At 45.6% G+C, this 23,621-nt stretch overlaps 1 protein-coding gene across 1 annotated transcript in view; it reads right to left on the bottom strand.

Moving 5' to 3' along the window:
- Positions 1 to 7,470: 7,470 nt before the first annotated feature.
- Positions 7,471 to 23,621, bottom strand: part of LOC135816723 (uncharacterized) — a 25,272-nt gene continuing 9,121 nt past the window's right edge. The window contains exons 6-9 of the mRNA XM_065329846.1: positions 19,957 to 20,259; positions 13,266 to 13,550; positions 8,953 to 9,279; positions 7,471 to 7,966 (exon numbers count right to left, since the gene is read on the bottom strand). Of these exons, the coding sequence (XP_065185918.1) occupies positions 7,950 to 7,966; positions 8,953 to 9,279; positions 13,266 to 13,550; positions 19,957 to 20,259 (932 nt within the window). The 3' untranslated portion in view covers positions 7,471 to 7,949. The remainder of the gene's footprint in view (positions 7,967 to 8,952; positions 9,280 to 13,265; positions 13,551 to 19,956; positions 20,260 to 23,621) is intronic.

The following is a 23,621-nucleotide window of genomic DNA, read 5'->3' as shown; positions in this document are numbered from 1 at the left end:
AAAAACCAAAGGGACAGGAAATAGGGGAAGGAAGAGGAAGAAAGGAATGAACCTCAATCCGAACTCCAGCATCAAAACAATAATAAAGAATTTGCAGCGACAGGTATTTTACAAGTGATAAGAACGTTGAGATCAGTCAAAGCTCGAAACTTGGTGAGCCGAATGATGTTGTTATGGGGATTATTTTGACATTGGGATTCGGAATCAGTACCAGTCTATTACTGACGCCTCTAGAGTCCGCTCTAAAGTAGCACAAGGGAAAAAGCCGACACCAGGACTCAAGTATGGCCTATGCAAATTGTAGCCAAGTGCAAAAGCCTAAACTGGCCAGCGTCCGAGTACTAAATCAAAGTACATCAACCAATGAAGGTAGTAACAAAGGAAATATCTTTTTCAATCGGTATTCAAGTCTCTTGGCTATTGAACATGAAAACGCAGCAGATGTGCATCTACATCTTAAGGACAGTTCTTAGAATTTTAACGGAACCTTGGATAGCCTCCTATTGCACAATAGCCAGGTCTCCTCCCTGCACAGTCCGAAGGCATTGAGGAGTCTCTCTCACCAAGCCTCCCAGGGCACAGACAACCACAGGGACCACGTCAACATGGGTCAGGGACCAAATTCTGGAAATCTCCCGCTTCAAGTCATAATATTTCGAGCGTTTTTCAGCCATTTCCTTATTGATGTTGTTCTCACCAGGGACGCTGATGTCTATAATGTATGCGATGCGCTCCTTGTCATCAACAAGGAGCAGATCTGGCCTGTTTGCTGATAGTTTCAGGTCAGTTAATAACTCTATTAGGATGACCCAAAGGCAAATCGCCTATCGAGGGGTTCACCGCGTTGAATGGTTGTGGATGACAAAGGAAAGCAGGCAACCATTGTGTGTGTGTGGGGGGGGGGGGGGGGGGGGAAGTTTCGAACTATGCACAGTGAAGGGATAATTGTATGTACATGACCAAGGATAGGGTATACCGGACAAAGTTGCCATTTTTGGGAGTTGGGACCGAATACTCCCAATAGAGCCGATACCGATCCCTTTTGACCAATGCCTTGAGCTGGTGGTCGAATCGTGAAGCACCAGTATGTGGATCCCGTGCTTTACACGTTTCGAAGTGCACATACACTACTTGACTATCCGGTTATGACGTTCGATGTAACTGGTCCGAGCAAGAACTGGGCTGCCCTTGCAAAGCCTGCAATTGGCATCAGTTCGAGCAATTGACTTCATTTTGGCGTATCGGGAATTTTTTCGTTTTGAGGGATTGGTCGTGTGCTGCCATAATCATGCCTTCAGTTGAAGGTTTCAGTGTCCTTGATTTTAGCCACATGAAGGTAAGCTCCTTATCTAGGCGATTTTCCTCCAAGCGGCTCCAATATCTCCCATGCAGCGGCACAGTGGAAAGTGCTTTGGATTTTCGCATTGCGCACGCTTGCTTAATTGTATGCTTATTGGGTAAAGCTGGTCCAGCTGCTGGAAGATCCAAATTCGACAGGAAATTAGCCGCCCGGCCTTTGCAGTTATTGAGTGGCTTTTTGTTGTAGGATTTTTTGTTGATGATACTGATAAAACAGGCTTATTCTGGCCATTGGGCTGGTACTCATGTAGGGGGCCAGGCCACACATGCTCCGGCCGTGCATATCCTCACAAGAGACCAAGCCCCGGCCTCCATCTCCCCTCTTCATGTAGAGCCTGTTGACTGAGGCTTTGGGGTGGTGAAATCCAGACGCAGTCAAGACTGATCTTGTCGCTCGATCTGTGGTCTTTATTTCAGCCTCGGTCCGATTTACGATTCCATAACTATTAATATTATGCCATAACCGGCAAAGCATACGTATTGATGGCCTTGATCATGTTTCTCGCATTTGGTCAGAAGCAAATGTAATCTCTTTTTGTATTCTGCGGTGAGTTGCGTCTTGAGCTACGAGTGAGGTATCGTGGCTGCTTGCACTACTCCATGGTACTTGTATGTTTCATTGAGTTGTAGTGACTCTGCAATGGTCTCATCGCCAACCTGGATAGAGTATCCTTCATCTGGTTTTCCTCTCCTGACGTGCAGCATGGCACACTTGGCCGGGTTGAGATTCATGCGGATGTCATCGCCAACACCACCCACGGTAGACACGAGGGTAGTCACATCCTTCGTAGATTTCCCGTAGAGTTTAATGTCGTCCATGTACCAAGAGTGATTGATAGTCAACTCGGCGTCTCTGCAGCTGATTCTGTATCCCAAAGGCAATCGGTTGAGCTCAAAACTGATTGGGTCTAGCGCCTGGCAAAACAGTAATGGGGATAATGTGTCACCTTGAAATATGCCTCTTCTTATAGATATGTTGCCGGTAGTGACCCTGCATCTTCCCTGGTCGCATATGTGCATTGTCGTTCTCCAGTTCTGCATGCTACGAGCAATAGTTGCGACCAGAGACGGGTGGAATCGATGCATCGTCAAAGCATGTAGAATCCACTCATGCGACACACTATCAAACGCCTTTTTGAAATCCAGGTATGCCATGACCAAATTTCGCCCTTTCGTATGGGCGTCCTCCAGAATCATCTTATCCACTATCAGGTGCTCCTTGCAACCAAGTCAGCAGGAGAGTAGTAGCGCCAGACGTCAACCATCCCGGAATGTCACTGTGGCCATCTATCACCCTCTGTAAGGCTCTCCGAAGGTAAGAATGCAGGCTTGCCAGCCTCTTCCACCAGTACCCATGCAGCTTGTCATGGCCCGGAGCCCTCCACAAGGCCAGTTTGCGCAGGCAGTCTGCCCGGATGTCCTGGGTGATAACTGCGCCACTCTGCACAGGGACGTGTTCTTCATAATATTCAGCTTGCCTACATACCACTCACCGGCGGTGAAAGGCGCAGGCGTAGACAAAAGATCACTCCAGGATTATGTGGTTTCACCCGCCCCTCTGGAAATTGCGGCGTCTTCAATCGACTATGCCGAGAGTACTAGGATATTTGACAAAGCGGTCTTACTACAATCCAAAGCAGCAAAGCAGCACACCACCCAACTTGGGTGGGTCATAAATATCAAAGACAAGTAAAGAAGGGGGAAGCTTTGCTAAAACGAATTGTACAAGCCGAAATTGTGCACGCCTTCTCTACTTATCTTTGATATTTTATGACCCACTGCGATGCAGCGTTCCTCCTTTTTTCCCAATCGAACATGGTGTAACAAGCGGTCACGTGCTCCTGCGTACACCAGTCACCTGGTCACCGTGCCTGCACTGCAGGGTACAACTTACTAGCCTGTTAGACCTTTTTTGGGTGCAGTCCTGTCACTTGAGTTGAACTCGAGTTGAACCTTGGTGTGAAAGTTGTCGCCAGGGAGTCGTAAAATAAAACAATAAAAAAGGTATTTTACGACTCCCTGGTTGTCGCCTGCTGGGAGTGCTGGCGCGGTGACCAGGTGACTTGGGCACCCAGGAGCACGTGACCGCTTGTTCAACCATGTTCGATTGGGAATATAGGAGGAATGCTGCATCGCAGCCGTTTCGGACCAGTCGACTCAGCGTCCAAAAGACTACAACATATGGGCCAATCGCGGTCATCCGGGCTTTTATAAGAACGACATGGCGCTTTTAGTGACATTTTGCATACAAATCCCCATCTAGTAGGGCGCATGTAGTATCCCTGCCCGACCAATACGAAAGCAGTACGGAACTAATACGGAGCTTTGCCTGATGTATATTTAGTGTATCTCCGTATGTAAGCGTACGGCAGCTGCTGCATAAAAGCGGCTGCGCATTTCTGTTTTGATGAAGATGAGATTTTGATAATAACGAGCTATTCAACCTCCAGGTGTGCACCGGAGAGAAAGTCAGTTATTTTGCCGTTTATTCTTTCACTAATAATTATATCTCAGGTGTGTACCTGAAAGAAGTAGAATAAAAGTAATTCTTGTTGATTTCACCGCGCCTACCACTCGGCTACCCATTACATTGGTGGCAGCGGTGTAGTTTTAAATAAAACAACGTGATTCGACCCCAGACCTCCATGGCTCAACCCGCTGCAGCTCCCTGCGACGAATCAAGATGAGAATCATGTTTCTTGCTTTCCTGGGCCTGGCCATGCTTATTAGCTTGCAGCACAGTCAGGTGCTAGTGTGGATCACCCTTCCCTCCGCATGGCATCCATTGGAGACTCCGATGGCGATTCCAAGCAACCCGCTACCTACATGTATACTACCGGTGGTGATGGCGAAGCTGATGAGGACGACGACATGCAGGCTGCTGATCAAGACAAGGAGGGTATTCCCCAAGACCAGCAGCGTTTGATTTTTGCCGGCGCGTAGTTGGCAGACGGCCGAACCCTGAGTGACTACAACGTTCAGCAGGAGTCCACTATTCACTTGGTACTTCGTCTCCGTGGTGGGATGCAGATTTTCGTCAACACTCTTCCTGGCTATACCATCACTCTTTACGTCGCGCAAAGCAATGCTATCGACAATGTGAAGACCACGATTCAAGACGAGGAGGGAGGTCATTTGTCTGACGCCGAGCTAGCCGCTCTGAGTGACCGGCTCAACCAAGATGAAGATAAAACCTGGCTCGCCCTCCGCCATAGCTCCAGCCGCCGCCGTGGTTACTAACGCTGATTCCAGGTATGGCATTTTCTTTCCTGTTTTCCTTCAGTCTCCCTGTTCTCTTCAGTCTTCCTTTATGCGAGTGTGTGAATCCAGTTTAGTTTGGTAGGCGTCTGATCATGGTGAGCCACGGCTTACCCAGCTAACGTGGGACAATGTGTGTGACAACGCCCCTTATAGGTATAGTGTATTCAGTTCGGTTTTTGACCTGCGATGTTCCTGGCGGGTTGTGCCAGCGTTGTGCAGCAAGAGTGCTGTAGTTTTTCAGGTCCTATTTGGAGGACAGTTCTTTCCCCTTTTGACCCCGTGAGATGGTGTGAACCTGGTGTGCTTTTACTTCTACTTTATGATTTGTTATCAGTTCATTTCTTCTGTCTACTCTAAACGTTATCATTTCCGATATAATTTGCCATCTTCCGGTTGACGCTGTGTTCGTAACTCTTCACTAATTTTTTGAAAATCACGTGGGCGTGATTATCTGTAGGAAGGGAGGGTGTAGTATCCCTGCCCGACCAATACGAAAGCAGTACGGAACTAATACGGAGCTTTGCCTGATGTATATTTAGTGTATCTCCGTATGTAAGCGTACGGCAGCTGCTGCATAAAAGCGGCTGCGCATTTCTGTTTTGATGAAGATGAGATTTTGATAATAACGAGCTATTCAACCTCTAGGTGTGCACCGGAGAGAAAGTCAGTTATTTTGCCGTTTATTCTTTCACTAATAATTATATCTCAGGTGTGTACCTGAAAGAAGTAGAATAAAAGTAATTCTTGTTGAATTACTTGTTGAATCCACCGCGCCTACCACTCGGCTACCCATTACAGCGCAGTCACCCAGTTTCGGTGGAAGTGCGCGAGTTCGATTGGGAAAAAAGAAGGGAGTGTCTCAGCTTCCTCGGACCAAGACCATTCGACTCACCACCCCGAATACTACAACTGGTGAAAATTTGATTTTAGGCTTAACTTCCCCCTTTTTTGGCTTTAACATGTCCTGCTGGAATTTCACACAAACAATTAATTAAAAAGAAAAACACGCACGCACGCGTGCATCCACCCACACACTAGTACACACGTACATGTACACGCCACCACAAACGCAAGACTGGATGCACGCACCCCTGTGGTAGTCATGGCCCAAATTTTCTCTGCCCACATCGATATTTTGCCGCACAATTTTGCCACAAATTTTTCGATATTCTGCTTGGCATTTCCTTTCTCCGTCGGTATTTTGCTTTGGTTTTGCTCGAGAAAAATGAGTTTCAAGGAAAACTCAACGATAATTGTCGCTGATAACGAGAATGTTTTTGATTGAGCTCCTGCTGCTGCTCAACTTTCTACAAAAATGTGGCCATGAGTCAGTTTTGTCCCACTTTTGTGCCTGTTTTCAACTTTGAAGACTGATTGCGTTGAGAAAGTCCCTGAGAAGCCTTGGATTTTCTGAAAAGCCAACCAAAACTCGATATTTTGCTCAAAACTTGCCGGCAACTTGCGCGTCCGATATTTTGCTCAAAGAATTGCTAGCAAATTTGGGCTATGACTACCCTGTGGTAGTCCCACTGAACTGTATCTAATAATGTGTATGATGCATGATGCATGATGTCTTGTATGTTTGGTCTCATTAGAGAGGTTTTGCATTCCGAATTTCGGAATTATTTTCGGAATGTGGCGGCAGCAGTCGAAAAAGTAGTCGAACTTTCGGAAGTGTGGTGGCGAAAGTGCATGGTTTTCCGAAAATGGATTTTCGGCTCTTTCATGTTTGGGAGTACATATTTGAATACAAAAAAGTGTATTTTTCATATTTGTATTTTTGCTTTCTGCTGCTCTCGATTATTTGAAAAAATTTCCACGTATGTAGTCAGTTTGATTTTTGCTGGTTTTGCTGCTCTCGCTGATCTCGCCATGTTGACTAATCTTCTCACACTCCACCACACTCTATCTTCCTTTGCCATGGAGCCTACTGACAGTACAAGACAGTAGTTCGCCAACCTCGTCTTCAGCTGTTGGATCACTTGGTCCACCATCAGTACGTCCTCGTCTTCGAACCGCACCCAAAAACAGTTTGGCTTGCGCACATGGATTTGATCCTGCTCAGGGAGTCGTAAAATACCAGGTATTTTACGACTCCCTGATCCTGCTCAACCTCTTCGACGCTCTCCATTTTGTTTTGCATGGCAACCCTTGGAAACGAAGTCGAATCAGATTTTCGGAATGCAAAACACTGAAAATACCGTTTTTCGGAACGCGCTTTTTTCGGAAAAGCACAGTCGAAAATAATTCCGAAATTCGGAATGCAAAACCTCCCTAATGACAAGCCTTCAGTAAACAAGAACCGTAGTAGAAGCATAGTCAATGTACTAGTACTGGTACTCTGTTCTTGCTGTACGCATTCTCCCCATACTCGGCATACCCGGAGTAGTGCCATGTGTTGGACCAGTGACGTAGGTCTCATGTGATACTTGTTTTAGCTACAGAATTGTACATATTTGCGCATGCTTGCGCAAGGTCGAGGAGATCGAGAGGGAGAGCCCAAGAATGGCGGCCAGATCCACATTGTCCTGATTATTTATTATCCAGAACCCTTTCCTTGTATTTATTCTTATTGCATGTACTTAAAAAAAAGAAATATTGACTATCCTTTTGCTTGATTAAACCGTGTTGGCAGTCACTCACACTCCCAAACCCTGCCACCAGCGATCCACAGTGACGAACTTGTCACCAACCCATCCAAAGCTCGTCATTAGCACATGCTGGGAGATTTCACACAAACAAACACGCACGCACGCGTGCATACACCCACACACTAGTACACACGTACATGTCGCCACAAACGCATGCATGCACGCACCCCCAATGCATACATGCATACATGCACTCCCTTCAGCGTCCCATAATAAGCACCAGCAAAGCAACTTTAAGAGAATGCCAAACATATGTAGGCATACACCAAACCAGTGAATATTGCATACATCAAAGTAGATAAACATTCCAAAATACTCCAGCCTCGAGGAAAACCTCACTGTCTTCAAAAAACAAGCAAGATTAAACCTTGGCACTTGGTTCATGCATTTTGAAACCCCCTCAATAGGCCGCGGAGAAGCCTCCGGGGAGTCCCTAAGTAATAATATAGAAATACAAAAATGGCAATGGTTTGCAGATATTGAAGTCTGATCGTTGATCCAGATTGTGTTCACTTAGTTGTATTGAGGTATTCTGGAAGATAATTATGTCAGCAGTAACGCAGTCAGAACCGTACAAACACTAGATGGATGCACAATATGAATTTCAGAAACAGAATCTTCAATCTCTGGACAGACCCGCGGCTTCACAAATTCAGCAGAGCATCTTTCGCAGAATATTCAATTCTGGACAGACTCTAACACAACAGAAACAAACAAACAAACAAACAAAATAAATAAACAAACGAACAAGCAACAACAAGCAAACAAACAAAATAAATAAACAAACAAACATGCTGTCAGACTGACATTGGAGTGACTGCTGAGTGCCAAGCACACCACAAGCACTTCCAACTGTCCACTCCGCAAACCTGCCTGAAAGCAACACTTCCTGCTCAATCCAAAGGTTTTGCGGGTAATTAACCCGAATCAGCCACTAAAGCTTGATAAGTAGGCCAAAGAAATTTGTGGCCCAGGCTCAGTGACGTGAAAAATTGATATGAAATCTGTCCCATGAATTATTGATCTCTTTTAATTGAAAGCTACCTTTCTCTGTTCACAAACTAAACCGGATTTTGAACTCCAACTTGGAAGGTTCATGGATATTGGTGGTAATTCCAAAGAGGGGATGGAAGGAAAGCCATTTTCCACGTTCTAAATTTAACATAATTTTCTTGGCGCACAATCCGGAGTTCTAACTGCACACCTGACGAGCCGTTATGAACTATACGTGGTAACAATCATCGTGTGATGCTATACACGTGTACGGGAGTCAGAGAACGTTGTGTGATAATGGCCTAGTTCTCTGACTCCCGTACACGTCAACATCTACGGTAAAAAGTCCGAAACGGCTGGCGGTGTCATCCGGCAGCCACAAGTGGAGTGCAGAGTATGTACATGGCGCTCTTCTAACGAGGCGCTTCGTGAGTCGATTGGGTTGTACATTTATGACTCTCTCCCTATGACTCTCTCCCTAGGTCATACACAGTCAAGTTGGGAGTTGCCAAGGGCAACTACATGTGCGTGATTCAAAACTATGTATGGCGGAACATGGCTTCGCAGGCAGTGTAACGTAAAACAATCCATACATCGATTACGCTTTATGCTAACGTAATTACGTCTGAACGTCTAAAATGATTCAATCATGCTGTATACATGTACAAGGTGAAATGATAATACTCACCAAAGCATACAACCGAGCGATGCGGACGGTAGTGAAGCGTATTAAATTCGTGGCCGATATGCATTATATTATCCACGTTGTTATACCTTCCGACAAAACCCTCCGTGTTAGTCCACATTCCGTACGAACCATAGTGAGCATATGCTGTGAATCTGTAAAGGGTCGATGCCACGCAATGGTCACCTTTCATTTCATTATCTTTAAGCAAAAAGCTACCCTGATCTCTGCACATCTTGTTTGCTTCTGTCCAGCTCGCAGTTAAAACAATACCGTTCCGGTCGGTCTGAAGGGTGGCTTTGTAGGAATTACAGATATGTGTTAAAGGTACTGTAGTGATGAAGCAAATGAACACACATGCACACATATGCACACACATGGGTTTACACACTCACACACACACACACTCACACACACTCACACACACACACACACACACATACACACATGCACGCACGCATACACACACACACGCATATACACACACACATACACACAATCAACACTGCTATCACGCGAGCTCGGGTCTGCGGCAGTGAAGCATACCCGCATCAGGCCACTCAAAACACTCACAAAAGCACTAAAACTACAATTACCAAACTGCCTTACCGATGTATGACCAGCTAAAACACCAACACCAACACCAACAACGCAACCCACAACAACCAACCATGCAATATAACAATTGTCAGACCAAGACGATCAACAGCAAACTGCAACAGAAGTTACACATTGTTAAAAACGGAAAAGGCAACTGGACCTAACTTGGTTGTGCTACTTTGCTGCTTCAAATTGTAGTTAGACTGCTTAGTCAAGTACTGGTATCATCACCATCCAGTAAAAGTCGACATTCTTTGTTACTGTACGACTGCCTTGTACTCGTTTGTTTTTGCACACACACCCCTCTTTCTCTCAATACTCTGTCAGTTCTGCGCGTAGTTATTTCACTTTCTGACTGCATTTAGTATCTAGTTTCAGTGGCGGACACTTACTCATATCCATATGAAGAGTTTGGATGTAAAGCGCGACAATCGGCCGAGATGAGAAATTGAGATTTTGAGTTCAGTGTGATCAATAGGTATAATAAAGACAACTTCTGTTTGGCTGTGTGGTTTTCATGCGCCCTCGGTAGGGCTGTATGCTTTAGCCCTTGATGGATAAGTCGTTGGCCTCGGCGGCCGTTCATGCGCCCTCAGCTGGCAGGTTGCCATTTGTGCGCCCGTGGTGGGCAGGATTACAAAGCCTGTCCCCTTGGAAAAATGCAATTCTGCGGCCGCTGCAAATTTCACAGAAGTTCCCATCATCCACGGAAATCACGGAATCCACACTTTTGCCTGCGGAATCTGAATTTTAAGGTAGATCAGTAAAATTCCTACTTAGAAAGCAGCAGAAAAACTACTTTGCGATCTGTTTGAGCACATTGCTCTTGCCAGTGTAGGTGAGTGCAGGTCTCTCCAAGATTCTTCACTCTCATTCACGGTTTGTGACTGCAAAGGATAGTGTGAAAAGTACTCCTTAAAGCAACAAGTTGTCATATCGTCTACAAGGAAGGTGAACAATTTGCAGAAAGTGCCACAGATTTTTGATTTTACTGCAGAAAATGCCGCAGAAACCCCCTCCCCCCCCCCCGGAATTTGCAGCCGAATTTTGAACTCTTGGCCGGGTTTTTTCTTCAAAGTGACAGCTTAGCCCTTGGGTGAGGGAGGGGGGGGGGGGGGGCTGGCTGTTGGCCTCAGTGGCGGTTCGTGTCGTCGGTCTGCAGTGAACAGCAGCAGGCTAGCCCTTGGCGGGCAACTATTTTCTGCACCTGCCCCTGGTAGGCAGTGTGAATCGCTGACGTTCCAATGTGATGACATTGCGCAGCTATTGTCATTTGCTTTCTTGGAACCAGTCTACCATCACATACTACTGTCGTGGACATGGAAACCCGGTTGGCGGTCAAGCGGCCCCAGGGCGCTGGCCATGCAGCCGGGGTTAGCACATGTGTACTGTGATCAACATGCGCATTGCATGCAACGTTCTGTACGCACTGACGGCGCCGGCCCCGGGAATTCGTCCGCATTTTCATGTCCACGCCAGTATCATATACAGTCAACTTTGCGTATAACGACACTCGGTGGGGCATCAGAAAAGTGTCCTTATTTGCGAAGTGTCCTTATACGAAGTCTTATTATATGCATACAGGTAGGCGGGACTTTGTTCTGGGCATGGAAATTCTGTCGTTACTCATGAATTGTCGTTATATCCGCAGTCAATATTAGCGAAATTGACTATAGACCTGCATTGAGCATATTCTTTTCAAATCTTTATTCGAAAACAAGTCATGACAACCCTCAACCCTGCTTGTGAGTGTGTGTGCATGAGTACATTGTGGCTACCCTGGGCCTCACTGCGACAGTCAACATTAGCTAGAGAAGGCTACATTGGGCCTCACTGCGACGGTCGACATTAGCTAGAGAAGGCTACCCTGGGCCTCACTGCGACGGTCAACATTAGCTAGAGAAGGCTACCCTGGGCCTCACTGCGACGGTCAACATTAGCTAGAGAAGGCTACCCTGGGCCTCACTGCGACGGTCAACATTAGCTAGAGAAGGCTACCCTGGGCCTCACGCGACGGTCAACATTAGCTAGAGAAGGCTACCCTGGGCCTCGCTGCGACGGTCAACATAAGCTAGAGAAGGCTACCCTGGGCCTCGCTGCGACGGATCTATTTACCCACATCACTGTGAGGTAGTTATAGTTTCATATTTCATAACCAGTTCCTACGCCCCTATTGTCAATAAAACTGCTGCATTGATTCGTCATTGTTCATGCAGGTAGAGTTGTCATTGAGCCAGTTCCTTACTCCATTCAATGATTGCATTGCCCATCCTGTGCAGCTACTATCTCTGGGAAGACATTACACTTATCTCCGTGAAGGTACTGTTAGGTACCTCCTCCCGTACGTTCTACAACCTTTTCCAAGCTGGCCTGCATGAACCCCATACTATGTCGTACTCACCTTTTGTCTCCTTTTGTCATCTTTTGTTCTGTTGGCCTGGGTAGCTACTTGCGCACCCATATTTGCCATAGCTACCCAGGCCCTTTATCTTGCCGCCCTCACTCGATCTGTCTCGCTCTCTTCCACCATGTAGTCGTTTCCGGTTCGTCCTTGTCTTCGTCTCCTATAATAAATGTCTTGCCAACTACCTGTTCCCGTTGTTGGTTGTGTCTTGGAAGGTAAGACCCTTCTTCGTACTCAACAGTACTAACATATCTGTGTGAAGGTACTACACGTAACAACAGTATTAACATATCTGTGTGAAGGTACTACACGTAACAACAGTATTAACATATCTGTGTGAAGGTACTACACGTAACAACAGTACTAACATATCTGTGTGAAGGTACTACACGTAACTCCCTGAGGGTCCTCTTGTACAGGCAAAATAAATTGCACAAATCATTCAACAAACTCTCATAATGAATTCAGTAAACTTTAAAATCAATTCAAATACTAGTGAATCCATTGGAACACAAAAGAAGAAAGGAAAAAAACCTAAAGGTAAAAGAGCCAACAATATCATTACCATACTGGCAGAGAAAAGCAGCTATTTACAAAGGCCCTATTCCTGCTCCTGTATCTCCCCGAGGGTACTAACTTCATGAAGATAAATTGTTATGTCTGGCCCTAAGGGCCCACACACAGCATTACTCAGGTTCGTACAGTTATCGTAATAATCAAGGAACAGAAAGACCAGGAACTTGAAGAGAGCCTACATTCTCGGACCTAGTCCAGCACAGCAAGCATGCAAAACCAGCCACGAGCCCAGGCGCGCATGCGCGCCTTATCACATCACGTACACAGCACGATCTTCGTGAAGCTTTCCTCTGACAGAACAAGTGAATGTCCAGTGACCACTGGCAAGTTCAATTTTCATTTCATTGGCCATTCGAAGGCTTTCATGATGACAGCAACGAAATGCTGCCACAAATAGATCATTACTTGCGCTCAAGGGGCTCGTACTTTGCATTTTGTGTGACAATGCAATAGTGCAACATGGGATTAATCACTGTTTGTTTCCTACCCCCCCCCCACATTGTTATCCTGTGTTGCAACCTGATACAGTGTAAGTTTTGCTTGGTAAACAAGCACGCTTCAAAGAGCCCCGCACCTGGAGTACAGCTGATTTTCAGCTGATTTTTAGCTGTAACTTGCTGCACAAAGCAACCAACACAGTACAAGTAACGGTTACTAGCCTAGTATGCCACACATCATAATAATTATTAGACATAGTCATCATCAAAGGTTAAAGGGCTAGAATAGTGGCACTCACAGAAACATGCCGCAAGGTGTGGTGCCTTGGTTGCAACGGAGGAGTTTGGTCCTAGATCAATCATTGAATGCTTGGTGCTGTTAAACCAGTATGTAGGTTCGATATCCACAATGCGAGACACATTCAGCAGGAAACTGCTGACACCCGTGTTGTTGTGGACACTGGAATAGAGGTGAGCTCCAAAGCGGCATGTTTTGGAAGCCTCATCCAAAGTAGCTACTGGTTTTGGGTGCACGACAATATGATAAGCAATACCTGAAATGTTGATTGTACCAGCTAGTTGTGCTGTGTGCAGAAGCAAAGAAGCAGCATTATAAAGAGATAATCATGTCTGTAAGTTGGGTTTGGGGAAATCGGTGAATTGGCGCCGTCCCGATTTTCTTGTTCCGGGAATCAATTTGATGTCCTCGTTTTGTATCTCGAGAAACGTTACTCGTTAGGCTTTCCCCAAATTGGCCCGTTGTTTCGCCTATTGGGCTCTTCACTCGGCTGCAAAATCAGCTGATGGTTCACAAATTGGCTGCAAAATTGGAATAATATTGAAAAATCGGCTAAGAGAATTGTTGGCATATTGGTAGGGAGGGCCCAAATATGCTCAAAAATTTCGCATATCATGCTTTTTGTATATTGGCCACTTGCTTCAAAATATGCTTCGAAATCACACAAAAGCAAAAATATGCTCGAAATATGCTTGATCACCAGAACTGATATCAGTGATAATTATGCGAATTCTTTGCACCTTGCAGCAAAATATGCCACATTTGGTACAATAATATTATTATGCTAGATTTGATATCTATATTTTCGCAAGGTCGCACGCATAAAGTAGCAAATCTAGCATATTGTACCAAATGTAGCATATTTTGCTACAAGGAGCGAAGAATTCGCATAATTATAGGGCAGATTGCGGGAATAGACAAGGAAACTTACCACGGCACGCTCGGTCAGGGAACACTTCCAAACTTAGCCCGGAAGGAAAAATGCTCATCCAAACACGGGGTGAAATTTTGACCCGAGAAGAGAAGATCCGCGACTTAAGGTCGCATAAAGTAGCAAATGTAGCATATTGTACCAAATGTAGCATATCTTGCTACAAGGAGCAAAGAATTCGCATAATTATCACTGATATCAGTTCATATTTCGAGCATATTTCGAGCATATCTCGAGCATATTTTTCTGCTTTTGGGTGATTTCGAAGTATATTTTGAAGCAAGTGGCCAATATGTGAAAAGCATAATATGCGAAATTGTTGAGCATATTTGGGGCCCTCCCTAATCTTGAGTCAAAAAGGACCAAAATATGCTTCAAAATTGGTGAGATAATGGAAGATTTGGTAGATTTTCGTCAATTCTCAAAGGCATCCTCCAAAATCAGCGAATTTTTCGGCCGGAGGATTTGGGCATTTCACTAGTCATGATCTTCCTTAGGCCATGGTAAAAATTCTTTTTATTCTCAAGTACGTGCGCACCGATTTTTGGCAGCGCATCGACGATTTTTTTTAAATTCTATGCATGCATATGCTCGCATGAAAATGGTCAATGCGAAAGGCATGAATCAGGGAGTAATAAAATGCCGGCATTTTCCTACTCCCTGGCCTGAATATAACATGTGACCATGTACATATGTGTGACCCTGTCTTTGGAAATAAAAAAATTGTGGGAAATACAATAAAAATCGCTCGCTCGCACCGATTTTCACAGGCTCATGACCTGAGAATCAACTTTATATTTTTCCAAGGCCTAATGGCTAATGTTTGTCTGAGAGGAGGTGAAAGGACACGAGTCACACGACCTCAACGCACTAGCACTACAATTACTGAAGTAGAGAGCTCGAGTGGTCATGCTCGCAGCAACATCATTCCTTCCTAAACGCATATTGCAACAATATTTTGTAGATTTTCGGAACCCTCCAAGAACCCTCCAAAATCGGCGAAAAGCTTAGCAATTTTTTTCCCGGATATGTCTCGTTTTTGGCGAATTTTTCGGCCGGCAGATTTGGGGAAAGCCTATTACTCGTACGCTATTCATCCTCTCCTCTGTGCTAGAGAAATACAAAATACAGGTGTATTGTGGAAGGGTAGGTAAACTTTGTGCCCACTATTTATTATTATTATTACTCAGTTGCATGTACGCGTTGGAGTCAACCATGCAAGCATGATCCACAACTTCGCTTATCCTGAACATGATAAACAGGACTATGACAGGGGAAAGAAATTGAGCTAGAACGATGATATAATGATATGGCCCAATATCTGAGAAAATCGACCTTCGGGGCTGTTTTGGTGAAATTGATTTTTTTATTGCAAATTGATGTCTTGCCTTTGTAGAGTACTGTGACTTCGTTACACGGCCATCAGACCAATATTGACCATGTAGAAATGCATTCTACAGTCAGGAGTCATGTTAATGAATTGTTCTTTTTTTACAATTTTGAAAGACCAGTGTGTTTGGAGCCACCAAAAATTGTTTCCATGTGATATCAATAGCCAACTAATATAGTAAAGTGTTTTGACTGTTCAGGTACTTCATTTCCAGCATTCCGTGACTTTATTGAGGTTGTGTAGTTGCAACAGCAGCAATAGCAGCATTAGAAGGAGAGGTGATTGATCTGTTCTTCTGGTGATGGACATGCTTGACAGGATAGTCTGCAACAGATTTTGACGGAACACCATGATACATGTGACAGCATTCACATACTCATTGTGAAGGAGTCAAACAGAGCAAATGCGTCCAGATTCGCCTTGTTGCACTTTGTGGAGACTGACCATTTCCAAACATCAGTAAACCAGCCTGACAAGCGTTTCACACCACCAACTCAAAAGTAACAGAATGTTACTCGAGATTGCCCAGCCTCATGTGCTCCGTGATGGTCTGATTCGCCATTATTAGCTCGAGTATCGAGCCTGCCATCCCAAACATTTTAGGATCATCGTCGCAAAGAAAACTCGCATCATTTCGTGCTGTTTTAGCAGGTCTGGCGTGACACTCAGGAAACAGTTCTGCCACTCGCGCAAGGGCGCCCAGCGACCTTGCAAGCGGCGTACCCTCAGGAATCCACCTGGTTGTCCTTGCCTGGAGCTGTAGCAGCTATCGCTGAGGCAGACTGTGGTTGGCCTTGATCATACTCATCCAGGCCAAGTCCTCATCATCGTCGGCCCCGACAGGTAAGTACCGCGTGTCACTTGCGATCGATTCGCCTGACATGCGCTCTCAGAACTAGAAGCGCTGTCGCCGCTTGACAGGATATCCACAAAGAACGATGCATCACCGTCAATGGGATCGCGGCTGCTGTGCTCCGTGAGCCCAATAACCAACTGACACAAGAATCGCCTTCAATTTTCTTCCGCCATTGTCGTCTCTGCACTTTGCTTTGACGGAATCGATTTTTTTGCGAACAAATTTGTTTTTAGTGTTTTCTCAAAAAAACCGCGTAGCCCCGAAGGTCGAAAGTCTCAGATATCGGGCCATATAATTATCATATACAATGTAGCTCATGGGTATTGAAGATATGTCATTTATGAATATGTCTACCGTATTATATCTAATATAAGCACAGTCTCCAATAATAGCACGTCTCTAATAAAAGAACACCTTGGGGAAGCATTCAAAAAATAAAGTGCTCAGTCTCCATTATAAGCACACTGTGTAAATTCATTATCTGTACCGGCGAAAAAACCCTGAAATGTGTGTGTCAGATGAATTTGGCATGGCAACATGCCTCTGAAATGAGGTTGAAATAATAATGGAACAGTCTCCAATAAAGGAACGTCTCCATTAATGGCATGGGGCGGAGTTACATTGAAAAAATAAAGGACCGTGCTTATATTAGAGATAATACGGTATATGTCATTGAATATTGCAGCCTGAGTGATAATAATAGTGCTATTTCCTGAGTTTGACTGTTTCAGGATCTGTCGGAATATCACGATGCACAGATCTTCATACATAGATCTCGCCATGCGGGTCGGTCATGGGCAATGGCTCGTAGGCTCTGCAGAGCGTCTAGGTTCCCGAGCAATCCGGCATTGGCTTGGCGCAGATTTCCCACCAATGCCTGCGGCAGGGTCGTCCGTGGTCTACCCCTCCAGCATTCCTGTTGCTGATTGGCGAAGTACGCGAACATAGCCATAACAGCTGGGGATTCATCTGCCATCCGCAGGATGTGGCCAAACAGCCTCCAGTGTGATCTCTTGACCATGACACTCAAGGGTTCAGCTTCGCATCTGGCATAGAGAGCATCATTCGGTATTATTTGTGGCCATTTCACACCGATGAGTGACCTTAGCTGACGGCGATTTAACTGGGAAAAATTGACAACTGTCCCACATGTTAAATTTGTCGAACTCTCCAGTCTTGCAGTATTTCGAAACCCGCTGACAACTCGGCCGGAAGATGACTACATGTATTTGTTGTAACTAGCTTACCTCCACCTGCTCCCAGCCCCGTGATATCTCCACACTCAGACAATTGGACGACGATAACTACATTTAGAAGACTGTTTATTACAAGACGACTGCGGAAACACAACTAGACATGACGAACTCAAGACGAAGACTGCTTTTCACACCACAGCAACACGCGCATGCACCAACACCACGTACACAAAATAACGTACTACAACATAACTCCCTCCCAGGAGAAGAATCGTCCTTGATTCTAATAATAAAACAGAGGAAAAAGAGGAAAAGATCACACCAATCATTCAATCGTACCACACCAGTCACCCCCTGAAATAAAATACTTCTGCCTGCACCGCAGATTATAAAAATCTGTCTGCCCACCCAGAAAAATGCCACGATCGCTGTCATACATGTGGGAACTGATAACCTCAAAAACTCTAAGCTACTTCACTCAATACACCACCTCAAACCACGCAAAAATTCTAAAATGTGAGAGCACGAATCATAAGAATAACAAAAGGAACAAAATCTACTGGCTCTGTGGGGGCCTCTAGTTATCCTCATAGAAGAGCAAATCAAAAAACGAACAGAACACACGAGCTGTGCGGGTGCCTCTTTACCCTCGAGGAGAGCAAATAATAAGAAACAAAATGTTTGGAGAACAGAAAATGCAAAACTCACATACTCATCACGTTCAAAACGACACACGTACCCTCTCACCAACGAAACTCCTCACGCCATCAATCATATCGTCCGCCACATCACGCGAAATTACGCATCTATGAGCGACATCCACAGAACCTGCTGGGAGAGTACACGTGTACTCGAATCTCATCCTGAGCACGCTTGTTCTTCTTTTTTTTCAGCTCCAGTATAGCTGTATTTTTCATTGCAAAGCCGTCCTCGATTGTTGTGTTCGTTGTTCAAACGAAATGGACATTCAATCAAGAAGGCAGAGGACGTAAGAGCCTGATTGGAGTATCTAATGGCATAGAACGGCCACAGAGAGACACTTTGCGATTTTCTGATTATAGAATACCGTACGCACGATGCAGAGTTCAATTTGTGCGATATCAAAATTGTTCATGACCTACCACATCGAGCAGAACGAGATCCAAGCACAAGCTTAACGACGGCTAGGCTGCCGGCCTGACTGGACAAAAGATCTCTGGCTTCACAAGATGCCAGAAGTCGGAAACCATGTCCTTTGCCGCGACATCCATCTCCGAAAAGATCTCCATCGTCGTCTAAAAAGGCTTGAAATACTCAATATTCAACCGAGATTCGCGGTCTCACCCTTTCTCAGATCTAATCATTTTTTGTTGTAGCAGTTGCAGGGCAAATCCCCGCGACTACTTCAACAGGGCTTGGCTCCAAAGCATGCCTGGAACAAGTCATATCGAGGTTGCAAGCCACCCCTCTCAGCAAGAAATTCGAAATTTCAATGGTGGAAGATGTACTATGAAGAGAATTTCAAAAAGTATGGTTCGAGGCGCGATCGTTCAACCTACATCATTCATACTTTGCAGGATGGTTCTGACCTACATGCTAGGCATGGAACCACAGGGTTTGATGTCATAGCTGACACACATAGTCACACACACAGCACATTCGTGTGCACAGATACTAAATTAGTGAACGTCGTCATCTTCTTCCCGCCGGTCTCAAATGTACTATGACGTACTATTTCGCCTGACGATCTCAAGTCATCACGCCGTCTGTCACGTGGTCCGCCATCTCAAGGAGCCGCGGCTGCTCACGTCTTCACCTTCAGGTTTTTCTGGTGTTATGCTGGGCACAGTTTTACGTCGTGTCCGGGACCACTCAATGACGACGACCGACGAGAGACGGGAGAGATGATTGATAAAGGACGATGACGACGGACGAAACTATGAGGAAGACTCGAGATGACATTGGAAACTGGGAGCGAAGGCCACGCAGGACGAATCCAGAAGTTTACGTATACGACAAATTTCCACCATCGCTGACACCAATGTTGTAACTGCCTTTTCTTCACCTGCTCCTAGCCCCGTGTCATCTCCACACTTATACAATGGACGACGATAACTACATTTAGAAAGACTGTTTATTGCAAGACGACTACGGAAACACAACTGGACATGATGAACTCAAGACGAAGACTGCTTTTCACACCACAGCAACATGCGCATGCAACACCACGTACACACAATGTACACATGACGTGCACAAAATAACGTACTACAACATATTTGAGTATTGTTTTGTCAAGTGAGTTCACACTGCATTTTAAAACCAGAAAAAATCCCTTACCGTAGCATGCTACCTGCCCTTCTTTTTGATCTTTTCCCAAGTAGGCTGTATAGCCAGCCTTGCGCCATAGGTAATTCAAATTGTAACCAGCAGTTTCCTGCAGGTACTGATAACCAAATGCAGTGGCACAATTGCTCGCCCTTAATGGTGCAATTGTTGCTCCCATGGCATGACAGGCGGTCCTGGCTTCCTGTAATGACACCAGCTTTGTGCGAACATTACAGGTGGACCGCGGTAGGACCATATATCCACCAATTGGACAATTTGGAATCCCATCGTTATGCCTATCGTCTGAGTAAAAATCTAATGGGAAGAAAAGCAATAAACACACACACACACACACACACACACACACACACACACACACACACACACACACACACACACCTTCAGACCTCAGACACACACACACACACCTTCAGACCTCAGACCTGCCCATCCCGGAAACGATGATAGTGAACAGCTATGTTAGACATAGCAATTTGTGCTGGGAGAACATTACTCAACAGCTTGCAAGGCTGATGGATTGACCGCCGCTAATTTTAGCCTGGTATCCACCACACAGCTGATTGAAGTGACCTTTTCTGGCCAGTGAATCCTAATTTTCATTTTTTCCATTTACACACACACACACACACATACACACACGCACACATTCAGCCAGTCTTTCTATTTCTCTTTCGCTCTCTTATCCACCAAACCCAATTCGCAAGGCTGGATGTGTGTGTGTTGGGGAGGGGAAGGGGAAGTGGCTTTTGTCGCATCAATGCAAACAGTGGCTGAACCCAGAAGCCATCATGAGCGGCGGCTGGATAGACGTGTGGCCTCACGACAAGCCCAGCACAGCCCAAGGGCAAGCAGTATAGCTGGCTTGGTCTAAGTTCTACTCCTCACAACCAATCTGTAACGTTTGGATTTGTCCAACGTCAAAACACTACGCTCCACACACAAACTACACTCAACAGCTCCAGACAGCGACTGAGGTTTACTCCCGTGGCTATGCAAAAGACGTTACTTCAGTAACGTCTCGCGCTCGCCAGGGTCCACACAGCTTTAGGCTGCGTTTACACGACAACGATTAAAAACGATTTGCGTTTACACGACAACGAAGTAGGACCTAAACGGAACGAAATCATTGCGTTTACTACTATCGTTTACACGACAACGCCCGAAAACGATACCTAAACGGAACGAAATGGAAACGCACTTCAAAGTGTTTTGAAACGTTTTCAAAACGTTTTCAAAACGTTTTCGTTCTCGTGTAAACGGTGAAAACAGTGAAAACGATTGGAAACGGAGCGCGGTCATGGAAACCATTCCGCGCGGGACTGTATTTCACGGGAAATACCTGACCTTTGCGACCACCAGCACGTACCAACTCCAACTAACGTGTTACTTCCCGCCCTTGCGCCAAGTCAGCACGTGCTAACTCCAGCCTGATCGCCCGTTTTCCGTTTTCGTGTGAACAGTTCAAAACGATTTGCCGTTCTCGTGTAAACGGTTTGAAAACGATTCGAGGCCAGCCCGTTTTCGTTCCGTTTCGTTCCGTTTCGTTTCGTTTTGTCTCCGTGTAAACGCAGCCTTAATTTCGTGTTTGTTTGTTTGTGCCATCGGCATGCCTGGCGCTATCCCGTACCTGTCCCGTACCGTACCATCAAAGACAGCTGGCCACAATATTCAAATAGGACTGTCAAATGCGAGATCATAACGTGAAGCAACTTGGAAGAATGAGTATGCTCGACATGCATAACTACCAGCTTGAGACAGGGCTACCTGTCAACAGCCGGGAAAATTGCCATAGAGCCTTCCCCGCCTGTGCTGTCACTGTATGGAATGCCCTACTTTAACTCGTATAACTCGTATACTCGTATACTCTCAGCACTCAAAGCTTGTTATGTAAGTAGTTATCATTCGTTCATTGTCTCACAAGGAGAAGAAGAGACAAGGCAGTGCGAGTATGCGCACTGCTATCCTGCTACACTACCACCCGCCGTCCTCAGCCAGCCACCTGACCGGAAACGGCTGCAAAGTTTCAAAGTGTCTGTATTCCGGCACCTCCGTGCTCAGCAATGGCACTGGGCCACTGACACTCTGTAATATGTATGCACATCTGCCTACACACTGCTGCATATTGCCATACGCCTCGTGCCCTGCTTATCCTTTTCTCTGGATCTGAATGTGCACCCCTTACGCATTATATAATTATACTATATTTAGTTTTCTCCTCCTCTCTTGCTCCCCAACCCTCCCCGCTCTCTCTCTCTCTCACTCTCCCTCTCTCCCTCACTGACCCCATGCACTTTCACCCCTACTGTATGAAAGTGCAGCTCACACCGTAGTGCGAGGAGTGCTTTGCTACGGTAAACTATGTCCTTTTTCCGGGTTTCAAAATGATGTTGGGCACTAGTTTCGAGCTAGCTCCTAGTGATTTTATGATGTTGGTTGCTAAATTTCGCAAATCCGAACGGGAGTTACTTCGGAATAACAAGGTAGCGAAGAACAGACTATTGCAGGAACCAAAATGCACTTCTGACGGTGTTTCATGTCATCATTTCCAAATCACGCAAAGCGCAATGGCAAGGGTTTTTCTCGAGCACTTCAGAGTTTTCAACAAGTTAGCAGCGACTTTGTAGGTGTAGCTTCTGTGACATCCCCCCTGTTCGACTTGCAACTGCAATACTGCGACCGGTCAAGTCGTTGAATGAGGATTCGTCAGAACAATCACCGTTCCATTCTGAAAGCGCGACATCGTGGCACTGCAGAAATTTCATGATTTGAAAACCAGATGGATTCTACGGCATTACTTCATGAAGAACGAACTAATAACAAAGACAACTCATTCATCATATAAAAGGAAATCTCGACCGAAGTTTTTTTCTTTGCAGCAAGATAATGACAATCGCTTTCGCAGAGCCTCTTGGTAAGACATAGCCAGTTTGTAGGCATTAAAGTCGTTCTCGTACGCATTCGACCTTCATGCCAGTTTTCTATGACTATATTGACCTGAAAAGACGAAAATAGTATGGACCCGCTGGGGTGGGCGTTTGCAGCGAAGTGGGTGTTTGCAACGGACTTTACGGTATATCTGTCTCCTCTGCAATAGCTGCTGCTTCTTCATCAGTCGGAAAAGCAGCAGCGCTCACTCTTGACCGGCCCGCGCGGCCATTTCTTCAGCTGAATATCGAGGTTCTCGGCCCCAGACCGAAGTCATGAAGATCAGCCATGGCTGCATCCTCACTCTCACATGGAGTTACGTCTCTGAGGTCGCTTGCACCACCTACTATCGGTCGCCAAATCATTTGAAATAGCATTGACACTATTGCTTTCACGCACTCCTTTTGACCTAGCTGCACGCTATGACATTGCGGAGGGTGTGGCGCGGGTGTGGCGCGGCCGCATGACGTCATGGCGCAGCCCCCGAAACTCAGTTTTTCAAACGGAAATATCTAGAGAACGCTTTGTCGAAGACACGTGGGACCAACACCATATTATGTGAAGAGAAGCCAGGTGTCAAAACCAATCCAAAATATGTTAACTCTCGTCTTATTCATCGGTGCAACAGTAAGAAAAAAATTAGATGTCTACGTTTCGTGACGAAAAACCTAGGCGAGGCTTATACTCCGGCAAGTATGGTATTATTTTGAGGTGTGTTTTTCCAAATGACA

The sequence above is a fragment of the Sycon ciliatum genome, chromosome 5, assembly GCF_964019385.1.
Source record: "Sycon ciliatum chromosome 5, ocSycCili1.1, whole genome shotgun sequence".
Taxonomy (NCBI): Eukaryota; Metazoa; Porifera; class Calcarea; order Leucosolenida; family Sycettidae; genus Sycon; species Sycon ciliatum.
This window is presented reverse-complemented; position numbering and strand designations above follow the sequence as displayed.